Source organism: Eptesicus fuscus, chromosome 15 (assembly GCF_027574615.1).
Source record: "Eptesicus fuscus isolate TK198812 chromosome 15, DD_ASM_mEF_20220401, whole genome shotgun sequence".
Lineage (NCBI taxonomy): Eukaryota > Metazoa > Chordata > Mammalia > Chiroptera > Vespertilionidae > Eptesicus > Eptesicus fuscus.
The window spans coordinates 39,546,386-39,564,824 of NC_072487.1; the positions used below are offsets into that span (position 1 = coordinate 39,546,386).

General features: G+C 36.2%; 1 protein-coding gene across 4 annotated transcripts in view; it reads right to left on the reverse strand.

The window, feature by feature from the left end:
- Positions 1-2,669: 2,669 nt before the first annotated feature.
- Positions 2,670-18,439, reverse strand: part of CARNMT1 (carnosine N-methyltransferase 1) — a 43,382-nt gene continuing 27,612 nt past the window's right edge. For all 4 annotated transcript variants that reach the window (XM_008142070.3, XM_054727223.1, XM_054727222.1 and 1 more), the window contains 5 exons: positions 17,585-17,725; positions 16,462-16,640; positions 15,030-15,143; positions 6,794-6,897; positions 2,670-5,259 (listed from right to left, as the gene is read on the reverse strand). In XM_008142070.3, coding sequence (XP_008140292.1) covers positions 5,158-5,259; positions 6,794-6,897; positions 15,030-15,143; positions 16,462-16,640; positions 17,585-17,725 — 640 coding nt within the window. In that variant the 3' untranslated portion in view covers positions 2,670-5,157. The remainder of the gene's footprint in view (positions 5,260-6,793; positions 6,898-15,029; positions 15,144-16,461; positions 16,641-17,584; positions 17,726-18,439) is intronic.

Genomic DNA, 18,439 nt, shown 5'->3' on the forward strand with positions numbered 1-18,439 from the left:
GGCATGGGAAACTCAACATTTTTGGCTCCACTCAGTATACCCTAACTGCTCCCAAGTCATAGCTACCCAATGGCAACAATATTTCTGGTGGCTCCAACAACATTGGTCTCCCTAAAAGAAGCAAAAGGGGAATACTTGGAGGAGTAGGGGCTGGCCTTGGTATCCTGGGACAAGCTGAACTTGCAGCTAATGAAGAACATCATTCATTAGAAAAGGATTCTTATCTCAAATAGGTCATCTAGAGGGAATGCTGTTTCCGGAAGAAGGAAAAACAGGGGGAAGCAGCATGGAAAGACAATAAAGCCTTAGTTTCATGGATAGAACAGACTCTAAAAACTTATGCACAAACCCAACAATGGGAACGTGCCTGTGCCCTAACTCAACAGGGCCTATTGTCTATGTTAATGCAAAGAATCTGAAGTGGCTATGCAACAATGGCCAACTATAATGGCTGCAGAAGCCCAGGCCAGACACTTAATGGGACTCATATGGTTCCCCAGGAATTTGGAAAAAATTTAAATGGGAAATGTGATCTACGATATTGTGTTTTTAAAAGCCCGGGTGTGAGTTAAATCCTAAGCTTAAAATTCCCAGTAGTTCAACTGGCTGGCGTAAGGATTATCCTCTATAATACTAGAATACTTCCAATGGGAAGTTGATGGGCCATATTTAAAAATAATAAACAATGTGAACCCATCTCACTGTCAGTGAAAATTGGAAAGGTGAATGGTTATGCCCTCAATCCATAGGGAATACTGAATTCACCCAGTCCTGGCCTATTGTATCTACCCCCATGAATAACAACATATGGTATATGGGAAAGGGGCGTTTTGCTGGGAAGGGTTAAAAAACTCTTCTGTTATAATAACTGATTTTTACTGTAATAACACCACGTTTACTTTAAATAATACTGGAATATGGTGTAATACTGAAATTATAGGCAAAATAACTTTGCCTGAGGTTCATAAAACCTATGATAATATTGATACTGAAAAACCAATGTATTGGGAAATTGAACTCCTCCCCATGAGGCCATTTTTATGGGAACTAATTGGCCAGAAGAAAATTAGAGCTTCTAGATAATGAAATAGTGGAGTCTTAATTCATTTGGCCAAACATATCATAAGGTACGAATGACAGTGGATGAAGGAGGAAAACATATAATTAGCTTAATAAAAATTATGATAATACATGTAAAGGGTTTTTCAGTTGGCTGTGATGCTTGTTCCCCTTAGACTTTTCCTTGTCTAGTATTAGACATTTTCTGTTCCTAATCAGTGTTATTGGTTTACTATTGTTACTTTTGTTCATGATATGTAAATGTTATATTAGATGCAGAAAAGCAGAATGTAAGACAAACAGCAAAAAGACTCGGATCATGGTGGCTCAAAATTAGAAATGATCCAGAATACTTTTTAACAAGGACATATAGGATCTGACTGCCTCCCATTTACCTGCCTTTTTAAAATATATATGTAATTCGACCTTAAATGCCATCTAAGGTTATGGTCTTGCCCCATCCCCAGTGGTCCACCTGCTCAGCGAGACATGCTGACACTGAGACATCCTAGGAATGAGCCTTCCTAGCACCGTGGGACTCCATTATCCAACCAAAAGGTTGGTCATCAATGCATCCTTTGGATGGATTTATGACCAAAAGGGGAATGTGTGAACGGAAGGAGCCACATGCTAACCTGACAAGCTCAGGGGAGGCCTATGTGGCAGTCTTGCAAACTCAGAGACCTGAAATAACCACAAAGGATGGTTTGAAAATTAAATATTTAACTACAAACAGGTTATAGTGGGCAGTCATGTCCTAGGCCGATATCTTCCCTGACAAAGGTCAACTTAGATCTTTACTGAGCCCATTTGCCTTTTTGCCTCTAAGATAACATATCTGTGAGATAGATGTCTGGGTAACTTGTAACTTCCTTTTTACCCCGGACCCCTCAGGGCACAACAAATGGCACCGGGACATTCCTTCATTGTTATTGTTATCAAGTTAATGTCAACTGTTAATTACGTTAAAGTATCCTGTATCTATCTCTGTAAGAGAAGCACATGTCCATCATTTCACTTTTCACCCAATCCCAGAGGTTTCCCCGCTTTGCTTTGTCCCACCTCCCTAATCTGTCACCAATGGATTTCATGTAACTCACCTACGTCCCTTTTCTTTGATTTCAAGGTATAAATATAGATGTAACCCTGCATTCTCCGAGCATTATCTCAATTCATTGAGGTTCTGCTTCCCGGCATATGTCGACATTTTGGCTCAAATAAACTCACTAAAATTCTTTACAGGTTTCAATGGTTTTTTCGTTAACAATCCTCTCTTACAGATGAGGAAACAGACTCAGATCACCTTGCCCAGGACTACGAAAAATGAGCTCAGAGTATCTAAGGGCCAAATCCAATGCTTATCCTTCTAAGGGCTGGTCCTGGAACTTTCTTCTACTGGTTTCCTTTAGTCTTTTTCGATTATTTAACAAAACCAAAGATTGGGATTAATTAGGATACGGCCTAGCATACTGAAAGACCAATTACTCATATTATTGACTTTCTAGAAGTACATAGAAGATAATCCACGGGTTCAAAAGTATATGTGCTCAACTAATTGAAATTGCCATGTCTGTGGTTACTACTAATTTAAATGGAAACAACCAACCAAATAATGTTTCATAGCAATTGGCAGACTTTAATCAAGAAAAATCAAGTCCATCATACACATTAAAAATATAGGAAATTTCATGCAGAGATGAAGCTTCCAATTCAGCCTTTATGGCATCTTTTAGAATGAGAATTACATATAAAATACAGTACATTTTACAATTCCAAAACTTCATAATTTTATACTGTGATTTATACAGCTTCTCTTTATATTTTACATATCTCACTTTGCTCATTTGCTTTACATCCCCTAACCTGCACCACTTCAGTCAGATTATGGAAAACAAAAAAAACCAGCAAGCAGAATGACCTATCTCCTCCAGTTTTATGAAAATATTTGTGTAAAGCTAATTTAAGAAAAAACTAAAAAACTTTTAAGGCTTACACACTTTAGTAGGACTACATATAAGAAATACAAAATTAAATCCTCCAGTGACATTTCTATTACTGGTATCACAATCTTCAAGTTTAGAATATATCAACTGAGAAAAAAAAAGCAATGTAGAACATTAAAAGTATTCATAATATGGAGGAGAAATTAAAAAAACGGATTTCAGAATTAACTAAAATGTAGGCTATAATTTATAAATATAAGTAACATTATTAAAGAATAAAACCTGATAGCATAAGTGTTAAGTAATAAAGCCAAGCCACATATCAACTTGTTTTTGCCTCGCTGAGAAGAACAAGATCATGTTTTGATGCACATAAAAAAGTGAATACCAGTCAGTGAATAAAGAGCTTTTCTAAATCACTCAAAAACAGCTTGCATTTCTTTCAGTAGATTTTTTAAATACCTATGTTCCTTTTCATTCTCTTTCTTAAAAATAATAATTTTGGGGAGCGATTTATTTCAAGTTTATTCATATGGTAGAAAATGAGAATTCCCACTAAAGAACATCGGCCAAAAAAGAGAAATAATTAACAAACAAACAAAAAAACCAACAACCAAAAAACCTCAATAGGTATAGGCTTCCATAAATCGACAAGTCAAATTAGCTTCATGTATTCCTTTATTGCATAAAGGGCACAAGAGCTCCCTTACTTTATGCAGAAAAGCTCTTTTTGGTAAGATGTCAAATCATGTAGTGACTCTCCCAACCCAAATGACCATATAAAGTTCTAATCTTAAAAGTAAGTTTTCCTAATAAAACATGACATTTATGCTTCCAGCACATTACTGAGATTAAGTCTAATCCAAATTGCCACAGAGGTCGCTTAATGCCATCACAATTACCTGTAAAAATACTCAAACATACTTTTCTCCAAGAAAAGGTTAAAACATTATATTTGTCATCTCTACTTTCCAAGCTACAGGAAACAGAATGATTAACATAAAATACAAAGGAAAACTCCCTCCAATAAAGATCTGCTAGAGGTAGAAATTTAAAACAGCATAGACTGTTTTAGCCCTAGCTATCAGGGAACAAAATTGGTATTAATCTGAAATTATACTAATGGCTGCTGCTTACAATATTGAAGACACAGACCATGGACAGTAATTTATCCCTGATTTTCATATTCAAAATTTCTCCATGTTAATACTATCATGACAGTTTTTACTAGTATATAGTTGTTTTAATGAAAAAAAGTGCTTGCTTTTGTATCCAGGTAATCTAAAGAAAAGACATTATTGTAAACATCTCACTGACAAACTGTATTCATTTATAGTTTGAAATCATTTAAAATGAGCAGATTTTATTCTTATTTCCTCAGTTTCCTAACAGTACCTTTAATAAAGGCTTTTTTTTTTTAAACTCAGATTGTTAAGATTTTCAAACATTTCAGAGTGATCCATGATGAGTATGCTTTCAGAAAGTATTCAGTTTAGTGAGGCCAAAAGACTTACTAATTTCTTTGTTATTTGAATGCATTTTTATTGGCCTGTGATACTCTGAAGTTCAGTAATTCATAAAAATGAAAGGTTTGATGCTTCCCTAAGTTCAACTGAGCTAGAAAAAAACAACAACAACCAACGATTTGAATAAAAGAATAATAAAAGACACACATTTTATGTATAGATTGCTTAGGTCCAAGTGAATAAAAGTCTCAATTCCAGATGTTGAATGAGAGGATCCTTAGACTCTTCTAAAAATAACATGTGCAATACATAAAAAACAAAAAAGGAAGTTATTACTTCAATACTATTAGTTATTAGCATGGCAGCTTGGAACGGACAGCTTCATGAAAACACTAGAAATAAAGTTTTTTCTACTGAAAGACAATTCTGGGTTTCAAGGAAAAAGTAAACTCGAAGATACTTCCTCCATTTTTACTTGTGTAGTACAAATATTCATGGCATAGTATATTTCTGAAAAAGCAATAGACATATTAAGAAAATAGACACTATTTCTAAACTTTGTTAGGAATAAGAAGGCACCACTGATTTGAGGTTGTGTCCTGTCCTGTCATTTGATAGTTGATTTTGAGTTGTTTATTTCAGGATTTGCTCTTATTAAACTTTTTTCCTGGTGATATCACTTGAGACCATTATTGTGGTTTACGGACCACAAACAAGACACATTCATAGTAGTATTTCATCATGGAGAGGTCATTCACAGTGTATGTTGACAAGACAGATTCTTTTTCCACCTGCAATACAATCATAACGATGATGACTACCATGATGATAACACTAAAAATATTAAACACTTTTAAGTGGCAGTTGCTATTTTACATATATTCCAGATATCAATTAAATTATTAAATACAAGTACCACCATAAGATTGGTACTATTAGTAATTCTACTTTACAAAGAGCAGGTTATTCAAGGTCATTCTACTAAGTGGTGGAACTGGAGTTCACACTCAGTCTCACTCCAGAACTACTAAGCTACTATAATATACTAGAGGCCTGGTGCAGGAATTTGTGCACAGGTGGGATTCCTCGGCCTGGCCAGTGATCGGGGGCGATCGGGGCCAATAGGGGCTGTCTCCCCCAGTCCCGATCAGGGCCGATTGGGGCCTGAACAACCGGTTGACCGGTCACTATGATGTGCACTGACCACCAGGGGGCAGACGCTCAACACAGGAGCTACCCCCTGGTGATCAGTGCACTCCCACAGCCAACTTCCCACGGTTGGCCAACCTCCCACAGTCCCTCCCCCGGCTGGCCAGCCCCAATCGGCCCTGATCGGGACTGGGGGAGACAGCCCCTATTGGCCTTTGTAGACTGATAGTTACCAAGTAGACTAGGCACTGGGGAAGTAGTTTCTCTTTAAGAACTAATCTGTTATTTTTATTTATTTATTTTTATTTATTTTTTAATATATTTTATTGATTTTTTTACAGAGAGGAAGGGAGAGGGACAGAGAGTCAGAAACATCGATGAGAGAGAAACATCGATCAGCCGCCTCCTGCACACCCCCTACTGGGGATGTGCCCACAACCAAGGTACATGCCCTTGACTGGAATCGAACCCGGGACCTATCAGTCCGCAGGCCGACGCTCTATCCACTAAGCCAAACCGGTTTCGGCTAATCTGTTATTTTTAAAGGAATGGAATATTTCTAAATAAACATATAGCCAAAACATAACAGTCAAAGTATCATAAAACTGTATGATAGGGGTGGGGAATCTTTTTTCTGCTAAGAACCATTTGGACATTAATAACATTATTCACAGTCCATACAAAATTACCAAGTTAAAAGTTAGCTGCTATATTTGGTGAAACATTTAATTAACTCATCCCTAATGCCTTGGCAGGCAAGACCAAATTATTTCACAGGCCTTATATGGCCCATGGGCCGGACATTCCCCACCCCTGCTGTATAATAATGCACACAATAAAGAAAGATTGAAAGATTGAACAGTACAGGAGCATATATAGTAAACAATATCCCTCTTGCTCCTGCCTTCCCATCCCCATTTGCTTCCCCAGTGCCTAGTCTACTTGGTAACTATCAGTCTACAAAGGCCAATATTATGATAATGGCCAGCTACCATTATTGAAAGGAGATTATACCAGGAATATAGTTTTTCTTTACATACACATTATCCCAAATCCTCATAATTCTAAAAACTATCACTTTATGGATGAGAAAACGGAAGTTAAGAGGTAAAGCCAGTAAATGCCATAATATCACCATTCTTGGTGTGCTTTGGCAATGCTTCATTCCATCCTTACCTCTAGCTGGAATCCATACTGCAGAACAACGTTTTTTAGATCCTCATAGCTCAATTCTATGGAAAGTTCATTTGCCAAATTTTCGAAGTGGTAGAGCAGAGGACCTATGGTTTAAAGATATTATGAATGAATTATTTAATATAAACATGTTACCAGCAGCTATATTAGACTGAACTTCAAGTTGAATAAGTTGGGTAATTTATAAAAAGGAGAATTAAAGAATATTTACATTTGCCAAAGACATGTTTCCAGACCCCTGAAACCACGACCCCGAAAACTGACATTTGAGTGTTGGGCCTATATTTACCAGAGCAGTTGCCGTTGGTATACCAGCCTTGTATTGTGATTTTCCACATCATGGACCTTACACCTGTAACTAACTCTTAAGTTACTGAAGGATTAGCTGAATTAGAGAATGATAAGTCCCCAAATTCCAAAGGCATACTATAATTATAATTCCATAAATAAATGCAAAATGATAGCTACAAATTGGTTATAAAATGAAAGCAAAAGGGATCCTTAAGCCAGCAGGTGGTTGGGGGTAGAGGGTAGTGAGGAGAGTTGGAGGCAAGGCTGTCTGGAATGAAGAGATGACACTAAGCTGTTTTTTTTTTTTTGTTTTTTTTTTAATGCACAGTTCATATCCTAGCTCTAACACTAATTAGTTCCTATTGGCAAGTCACTAATTCTGCCCCATTTGTAACATGACTTTAATGTGAGATAATATGTAAAATACATAGCATATAAAAGGCACTAAGTAAATGATAGCTATTACAAACTTCTTAAAACCTTCTATCCTCTCATTTTACATATACAAGAAACTACACATAAATAAATAAAAAGAAGCTATCATCTAATTTTCCAATCTTTTAATCTGTAATTTCCCCCAATCCATCTGTCTCATCCAGCCAACATTTATCATTCTACAGTTATACTTCAGGACTAATCCTGACAATCTTCTCCTTACCTTTCATTGGGTTATTTATAAATCCGTGACAAACTCACAACACCCATCCCTTTTTCACTCCTCACACAATGTGCTTAATCACAGAATGTAAACATAACAAACAGGACAAAGTTTCTGCTCCCAAAAGGCTCACCACTCTGTGGAACATACTTAGGGTTAAAAAGTTTTTATTTTTCTCCCCTCTTTTTTATCCTATATAAAACAGTAGACAAAAATGACTAAATATAATTAACTTATTAGTTCTCTTTTCAAAATACAATGTTTCCAAATTAAATTACTCCATCCAGCTTAACTTCCTGTTAGTTTTATTAGTACTAGTAAAAATGTCAGTAGCAGCCATTTACTGAGCACTTGTTGTATCCTAGGCCATTGGGAAGCCTTTGAAGCCCTCGTCCTCTCACAAGGATATTTTTTCCATTGAGAGGGGGGAAGAGAGAGAGGAAGAAACATTGATGTGAGAGAGACACATCGATTGGTTGCCTTCCACGCGTGCCCCGACTGGGGCCAGGGAATAAACCTGCAATCCAGGTACATGCCCTTGACTGGGAATTGAACCTGCGACCCTTCGGTCCACAGGCTGACGCCCTAACCACTTAGCAACAGAGGCCAGGGCCTTTAAAGCCTTTTAATAAGAATGTAGAGCCTCATGGCAGTCTTTCCAGCTCTAAAGTGTATGCTGTTCCTGCTCTATTTTAAAAGCCTCCAACAATACTGTTTCACTGTATCCACATGAAAACAGTCCAATGTTTTACCTCTACTCATGCTCTGTTCTACTTAGAAAGCTCCAACTCAAGCTTTAGCTATGCATTTTCTTGAGACTGAGCAGTTTTCCATATTTATTATCTAGTCACTCACTCCTTAAATGAACATTTACCAAGCACCTAGCAATTCCTGGCACTGGATATCTATCTATATACAGGCAGTCCTTGGGTTACATCGGACTCGACGTACGTCCTTTCGTGGTTACGTCGCCATCTCACATTTATTTATAAAAAAAAGTTCTATCATTTTGACGTATGTACATATGTGCTTTATGTTTTTTATTATTTATTTACCACAAGTAAAGGTCAGGAATTGTTATCTTTCTTTTACTGTTTCACTTCATTACTGCTGTGTATGTGCTCCATGTATGTGAGTGACGTAGGTGCTTATGTAGGTGGGTTCCAACTTAAGGTGAAAATCACATTATGTCATGCCATAGGAACGGATCTCCGACGTAACCCGAGGAACTACTGTATATATAAGGCTAAGTGACTGTCCGTCCGACCAGTAGCTATGACATGCACTGACCACCAGGGGGAAGATGCTCAATGCAGGAGCCATGACGCACACTGGCCATTTAAAAAATAAATGGCACCAAGGACCTGGTGCCAACAAACCAACACTTGGCTTCCCCCAAGTGGGACAGAGGCCCTGCCACCACCCTGGAGCAACACCCCACCAAATTGCAGCCAACGCTGCCAAGACCCCATGGCGCAAAATATGGCCCACAGCTTAGCCCAGAAACAGTGGCTCTGGGCACATCACATAGCACGCCCAGCTTCCTCTCCCTAGTGACTAGCCTCCTTGGAGTTTCTTCAGCCCAGGAACCCGACTTGCTTTATTGCCAGGTGCAAACATTTTACAGTTTAACCAAATGTTTGTGAAGTGTTTTCCCATGCCTCATCTCATTTGATCCTCACAGAAGTCCTGGAGTAGGTAGATAGGAGAATTGGTAGAATCCTATTTTCTTTTCATTAGCAAGACACAAATAGCGATATTAAAATATTTCCCCCAATTAATTTCCTTTCAATGTGCACAAATCTGTGCACTGGGCCACTAGTATAAAGATGAATAAAACATGGGCTTACTCCTTAAGGATTTATTTTCTCAACTCTCATGTCTCTTCACATTCTTTTAGTTGACCTAACAGGAACAAAGAAACATTTTTTCCTTTGACCATAAATATAATGTAAATTCATAATAAAAAGGTGAGATAACATGAAAATCAAGCCCATCTCTAATCCTAACACTGACAGATAACTGCTTGAAAACTTACTATATCTCTTGCAGTTTTTCCTTGATGCATTAGTAAGAGCCATTTGGATATCACATATTTAGTTTTGCATCTTACCCTTCTTTAGGAACATGTCCCTATTTAATTAACCATTTATGGAAAGTGGTTTTATTATATGGCTGTCCTATGACTATTTTTACCCATTACATTACTGTAGGCTCAGTCTAAGTTTTTGCTGCATATGTTTGTCCCTTAATCAGTCTTTAGTCTTTGCCCATATCTTATTATGTTCCTCTAACAGACTTCTACAAGTATAAGTAATGTAACAAAGGTATGCAATTATATTTTAGGTTCTGTGGGCACATACAGTCTCAATCACATATCAGTATTTTTACCTCCACCCCTCCCACAAACCTTTAAAAATATGAAAAATAATCTTGTTGCTGGACCATACAAAAATTTGCTGCAGGCCAGATTTGGCCTATAGGCTGTAGTTTGCCAATCCCTATTCAAATGTATGAATAGTAATTTTTCCATATGTTATCAAATTGTTTTTCCTGAAGAATGTTTTATTACTACACTGAGTGGCCAGATTTTTAGGATCTCTGGACACATAATAATCTGGCCACTCAGTGTATATATACTTTATATAATAGAGGCCTGGTGCATGAATTTGTGCATGGGTGGGGTCCTGCCAGGGGGAGGGGACATGGGCAGTTGGCTAGCCTGCCTGCTGGTCGAACTCATGGTTGGGGGACAATTTGCATATTAGCTTTTTATTATATAGGGTATACACTGAGTGGACAGATTAATATGCGTTCAGAGATCACAAAATAATCTGGCCACTCAGTGTATATTCCTACTAGCAATATATATAAGCATACCCTATCTCTCTGTATTTTATCTAAACTTTAAGTAAACATTAAAAAACCTACCCAATAAATTGGTGAAAAATAGAATCTCCTTTATATTACTGTTACCAGCAATGAAGATGAAACACTTCTCCCCCTTTATATAGGCCATTTATGTTTACTCTTTTATAACGTGGACATTCATGTTGTCTATTTCACTTCTGGGTAGTTTTCTCTTAAAGACTTTTTCCTCCCTTTCCAATTAAAAAGAAAAAATAGATTTCATTGTAAAAAAAAAAAAAATACAAAAGGATATAAAGGAACTTTTATTTCTTGTAAAGGCAGGTTAGGTTATTCAGACCAATGCTCCCACTGAAAACAATTAAAATTGGTGTATGGCCGAAAACGGTTTGGCTCAGTGGATAGAGTGTCGGCCTGCGGACTGAAAGGTCCCAGGTTCGATTCCGGTCAAGGGCATGTACCTTGGTTGTGGGCACATTCCCTAGTAGGGGGTGTGCAGGAGGCAGCTGATCGATGTTTCTCTCTCATCGATGTTTTTAACGCTCTATCACTCTCCCTTCCTCTCTGTAAAAAATCAATAAAATATATTTTAATAAAATTGGTGTATGAAATTTAAAATCTTAAAAATATAGCATACTTGGCAAGTTAGTAAGAAATTAGCAGGAACCCAGAGAATTAACTAGAGGTAAACCTAGATGCCATTTTTACCCTGACAGTTAAAAGAAAAAAGAAGTGATTAAAATATATGGAAGCTAGAATAAGAGCTTTAGAAGTATTTATGGTGTATCCAATTTGGACATGGTGGTTTGGAGCATAAGACATTTGATTGCATTTTTCAAAAGGAAAGAAAAAGAATGAGGCAGAGTAGTTATATGAAGAAATTGTAACAACTTATTTTGATACTAATCTTGTCTCACATGGCAAGAGGAGAGACCCTTTTAAGCTGAGAATTTTTCATAACTGATGAAAGAAGTCCATTTACAGATTCAAATAACCCAACAAATTGTATACAGGTTTGAAAAATAAAAATTCACACTTAGATATACCGTATTTTCCGGTGTATAAGACGACTGGGCATATAAGACGACCCCCAACTTTTCCAGTTAAAATATAGAGTTTGGGATATACCCACCCTCTAAGACGACCCCTGACTTTTGAGAAGATTTTCCTGGGTTAAAAAGTCGTCTTATACGCCAGAAAATACGGTAATATTGAATCTGAAAAACTACAAAGAAAAAGTCTTATAAAACAAAATTGATTACCTTTAAAGAAGCTACAGTTAAGATAGCTGAATTCTCAACAGCAAAAGCAGAAGCTAAAAGCTATTGAAATGATCTCTTCCATATGATGAAAGCTATCTGTCAGCCTTATACTCGATACCTAGTGTTGCTTTGGAAGTAAAGGTATCAATCAGTATGAACTCAAGATCTTTATAGACATAGATAGACACATACATATATTTCCTACCCCTACCTGCTGAAAAGGCCTAGAAGTAATATAACATAGTGATAGAATCTAGATTTTCATTTCTACATATCATTCCTCACTAAAAGGAACCAGGAATCCTTGGAGGGGGGGGGGAGTGAGGGCGGAATTCCTGGAGGAAGGCCCATCTGGACTGGCTGGGCAGAGAAAGTACAAGATGAGCTTGGTTCCTAAGTGTTCACTGATGGATGAGCGGATAAAATGTTGTGGTATATGCTGTATATACAATGAAATATTATTCAGCCATAAAAGAGAATGAAATCTTGTCACTTGTGACATTATGGATGGATTTTGTAAGTACTATGCTAAGTGAAACAAGTCAGAAAGACAAACACTATATGATCTTCCTTATCTGTGGAATCTTAAAAAAAACAAAAAAGAACAAGCTCACAAACACAGAGAACAGACTGATGATTGCCAGAGGTGGGGGTGGGCAAATAGGTAATAGGAGTTAAAAGGTACAAACTTCCAGTTATAAAATAAGTCATGGGGATAGAATGTATATTAGTGACTATATTTAATATGCATATTTGAAAGTTGCTAAGTTAAAAGTCCTCATCACTAGAAAAAAGTTATAGCTATGTATGGTAATGGATGTTTACTAGACTTCATTTCAAAATATATACAAATACTGAATCATGTTGTACACCTGAAACTAATATAATGTTGTATGTCAATTATACCTTAATTAAAAAAAAATAAAAGCCAAGACACAAGACAGAAGAAAGATCACAAAGGGTACTGAACATATCCTGAAGAGTTAAGTTACCAAGAAAGCTAAGCTTTTATGCAGGGAGTCCAACAGAAATGGGTTTACACATTGTAAAGATCCCTCTGCTGAGAGGGACATAGAGGGTTAGAGATGACCTGGAGGAGGAATGCCCGGAAGGAAACGACTGCAGTAATCCAGGCAAGCAATGAGGGAATTTTATTTGCAAAATATTAACCTTCCAAATAACTGTATTTAAGGACTGTGTTTCTCCATTCCAATTCTCAAAATCCTTTGAGAAACTCTCTAATAATAAAGAGTGGAAGCTCTTCTAACTGTTCTCCCATTAAAAACCATCATGCCCCATTATCTCTGATGCTCACGACAGGTCACAGGCCTTCCCAGCACATCTACTCTTAACTAAGGGCCAATTTTATTTATTCCAGGCAGTTATAATTTATTGTTATTATAAACAAAATATTAATGAACCAATAAAATAAATGTTCAAAAAGAAAAGTTGTTCTTATGAAAATTAAGTTGAATGCTTTGGAAATACACAAAACCTTACTATAACTCAGTAACTGGGATCAAAAATTTTAATCACATAAATATACAGATTAATGCTAAGTATAAACTTACCCAGCACAAGCCTGCAGAGATAGCTGTTTATACATTCCAAGAGTTGGATGTAGGCTGTAAGCCTGATTCTCCAGTACCTTTCTGCTAGATACTTAACCCTTAAACCAAGACACAGTTTCTTCTACTATAAAATAGCAATAATGCCATTTCAACATAGGACTGTTTTGAGATTAAACAAGGTATTTATAAGTGTCTAATAAATTTGTTCACCACAGTGAACAAATACCCAGTAGGTAATGTCTTCTTTCAATTATTCCTTGGGCAAGAGTTTTCTTTTAAAGAATACCCAAGGTTTGAGATACTTGTTTCATTTTATGATTACCCTAGAGGCCCAGTGCATGAAATTTGCGCTCGGGTATGGTCCCTAGCAGCTGCTGGCTGCTGGTCAGAGCCTCCCTTGGGGCCTTCCTTTCTTCGGCGCCGCCCCTGGTGGTCAGCGCACGTCATAGCGAGTGATCGAACTCCTGGTCGGTCGAACTCTTAAGGGGACACTTTGCATATTAGGCATTTATATATTATAGATTGTACAACTAGCTGCTTCCAGTAGGGGTTGTGCAGGAGGCAACTGATCAATGATTCTCTCTCATCACTGATGTTTCTATCTTTCTCTCCTTCTCTCTGAAATCAATAATATATATATATTATACACACACACACACACACACACACACACACACACACACACACATATAGTAGGTGACAGAACCCGCCAACAAATCCTGAAGGCTAAGGACTCAAACAATGTATATATGACTTTTAAGTAGTATATTAACCTCTTAACACAAAAAAAGAAAATTATATTTACATTGATAATACCATTATTCTCCCTTCATTTTAAAGAAAGAGGATAAAAAAAGAGGGTAACACTGGCAATTTCCCTTATAATCTAGATGGAAGGTATCACGTCATACTCATTACTTTTTAAAAAATGTGTATTTTTAAGAGAGACGGATAGAGAGATAGAAACACCAACGATGAGAGAGCATCATCAATAATGAATCAACCACTGAGCCAAGCCAGCAGGGCCATACTCATCATTTGATTTTTAGTACTATGAATCAGAAGGCAGTAAGTTTTCTGCATATGTGAAATTATATTTCTATTCTTTCTTAACCTCATGATATTCATAATAGTTATCATGCTTACTCTTTTCCCAGTATGTATATGCACTGGGAGGATGTTTCCATGGGAGAGACAAATGCTTTCCCTCAAATGTTTCATAATAGAAAGAACAGGACTGTTGTCTCCATAAAGTGGAAGGTGGGGAAGATGAGGTAATGATTACAACCAAGTTAATAATCAGCGCTCTGAAATTATGAATGCTGTGAGATTGACCTGGTGTAAATATACAACTTGAGGGCTCCAACTACTTATGGAGGAATTAGCTAGGACTGGAGGAACTGCACCATCAAGTAGAATGCAGTCTAAAGGGAAATGCAGAGGTTTTAAAATGAATGCAGCATAATTACAACTTTTCTGAATATTTGGTACCATGAAGTTACCAAATATAGGATAGTTATAGCTACTAGGTTAATGTATAAAATCCTAATAAATACTGAGGAACTTACCTAGATTTATCCAAATTCCACCTGGCTTGAGTATTTTCCATATTGTGTCAATATAATCAATTACATTGTGAGCTGTGTCTATGAAGAAACAGGTAGCAATACAGTCCCAGGCATCTATTCAAGGAAAATCAAATTACCACATTTGTAATGTTATTTTTAATTTCATTTTTTTTGTTATTTTAACTTTTAATTAAGTCCATAAATGTACCAGGTACCTCTTACAGAATATTAATATTTCATTTAACTGCAGGGATATAGAAGCTAAACTATTCCAATCAACTACTAAAATCAAGGTAACTAAATAATCATTTTGAGATACTTTGCAATTCATAAGTTTTTATTAATAATTTTATAAAGTAATTAATTTGGAAATCATTTTTGATATGTGTATCACTATATATCTTTACCAAATGATATGTTTTGTCTGTAATTTATTTAACTGCTTTCATTTAAAATCACTGAAGACGAAATAATAGTCATTTGAATTCTAAATTGATTTCTTTCAACCAATGTTAACTACCAGTTCTGAAAGGTTTCAGAAAGCCTGCATGCATACACTTACTTTTTAAGTTATGCTCTTAGAAAGACCTTCCCTGACAACTATATAAAACAGCAGGCCCTCCCCAGACCCTCGGCATCCTCTTTCCTGCTGTAGTTTCCTTCCTCACAATAGTAATTCGTTATTGCCTCTCTCTCCCTCTAAGAATATATAAGTGCCCATGTACAGGGACTTTGTTTTGCTCACTGCTCTCTTTCCAGTGCCTAGAACATACCTGCCACTTAGCAAGTTCAACAGATATTTGTTAAATGAACGATTTGCTGACCCCTCAGCGTTTCATTCTTCTTTCTTTCACTGCCAACTCCCCTCCTTTCTCTCCTCCTTACCTCTATCCCTTTCTCTAATGCCTAGCACAAATTTCTTTCAAACTTCATAGCCTGATTGTAAAGGTCCTCCACAATCTGGAACCAACTTTCTTCTCTACCCATATTCCCATTAAATCTCCAAATAGACCTCCCTTTCCCTCCCAGTCAGGCTGTTCTACCATCCTCAATTACCTTATTCATTCATATCTATGAACCTCTACCTCCTGGAATGCCATTCCTCCTTATCCTTCAAGTCCCAGCCTCTCTACAGAGAACTCCCTTCTCACACTAACCTACTTCCATTACCCATAGAACTTTGTTTACATGTTGGCTTCTATTAACAGACGCAATAGATTACAAATTTCTTAATTGTGGGATCTTACACTTTTTTATATTTCCCATCATTGCCTTATACATGCATGACCTTTAAATTATTTTAAATTGTCACTGAAGTATACTTTATATTCTGCCATCAAAATGGATGACCAGAACTTTAGCTTAGTATAAAATTAGATCATTAAATTTAGAATAAAGGATAAGACCTTTAAAATGCTTGCATTAAACTTACTGCATTCTGAGTATATCTCCTGAAAATCTCCTGCTGTCATAGAAAAATTAGAGCCAGGAGGAAGACTATGGGGGTCAACATCAGGGAAAAAGATGGGTCGAATCTGATCAGCTGACCTCCGGTTATTGCTAAACTGATGGATCCAGGGATAAAGCTTATATTTATTAATTTCAGAACATCTGCAAAATATGAGCATAAAATTCAGTGTTAACTAAATATTTTACCAAGAAAATCTACTTTAAACACTAAAATATATTGTTTGATTAACAGCTTACTTATTTAATTACTACTTAAAAAGTATTACTACTATACCCCATCCAATTATCTGGAAATGCACATATACATGCAGATGAGTAACCAATCATGAATGAAAAGACAGAAAAAAATTAAATTCTGAGATATGAATGTGTTGTTCATTCCAAGTTTTACAAATATATTTCCAAACTTCAAAATCAAGTAAAAACCAGTCCAAGTATTTTTTTTAATGTTATGGGTTTTGTTTGATACCTATTTTAATTATTTTGTACAACCTTCTTCTTTTTACCTTCTTATTGTTCCCTAACTCATACTGCCACCAAAATAACATATCATTTAAATAGGCAGCTATTTTTTTTTTCTTCTAACAAACCTCTTCTGGCTTTAAAAAATAACAACTCTTTTCCACTGCTTACTAAGAGGTCACAGCAGTTCTGAAAGGTCTTTCCAACTCAGTCATGTGAGCTTACTTGGCCATTTAATAAGAAACTTAAGGACAAAAGATATGATCACTGTACTGCACTCTTACTACACTGAAGAAACTAAAGGGTGAAGAAGTTTAAGGAACAATGAGGAAAATATCCCTTCCTGGATCATACTTAGTCCTGAAATTCACACAGAAATCATTTCATTTTCATGGAATGCCAAGTCACTTTCTAAAGTCACTAACCCATCCTGATCAAATGTCTGTTAACTAGACAACTGATTAAAGTGACAATTGTATAACCAATTTAATATAAGAAATATTTATGGTATATATCATAATTAAACACTATGTACTTATCTTCAAATTCAGAATTGTTCAAAAATAGGAAAGTCAATCTGATTCTGAGATATTACTATTTCTAACAAAAAGTAAATTAAATACCTGTTGAGTACAAAGTTGGAAGAAAAGAGCATAAAAAAACTCCATTCATTTCCTTGACAAGCATAACCTAGCATAGCTATTTCCCAGGCCAGTCTTCCTAGTCCAGCACCAGGTACCAGAATATTTACTTTAGAAGGATCCCTGAAATGAAATAAGGCAATTATGTCCAACCCCTTAAAGAAAAGAAAAGAAAAAAAAAAGACAAAGATCCACATTAACAACTAAAACCTTTGATATTTAATAAAAATAAGCTCACTCAAGACTCTGACTACTTGAAATTGAGAATTACTTCTAAATATCAATGAAAAATAAAGGCGTAAGAGTTATTATATGCTAGATATCAGATGAGGGTTTTATCCCCAAAATATTATTTTTCAGAAAAAATGCCATCACCTTATATCTGAGCACTTATGAAGACACCCATATCCCTAGTAGCTGTCACCTGAACTGTTAAAATTATCCCAAAGGGATCCCAATACATACAAAGACGTTGAACAAAATTATTTTATCATGAGACAGTAAACAAAACAATTTCATTTCTAAATTCTATAACTAATACAATGGTTTATGTAACTAAATAGATAAAATATAACTTTTAATGTCAGATATATCTTTTTTATTTTTTATTATTAATGTGTTTTTTTGCCCATTCTCCGATGATATTTTTTCCATTAATTTTTAGAGTGGAAGGGAGAGAGAATGAGAGAGAAACATCTATTTGAGACACACTGATTCGCTACCTCCCACATGCATCCCAGGCCAGAAATGGTACCTACAACCCAGGTATGTGCCCTTGACTAGGAATTGAACCCTCGGTGCTTTGCCGTGCAGGACAACACTCTAACCACAGAACCA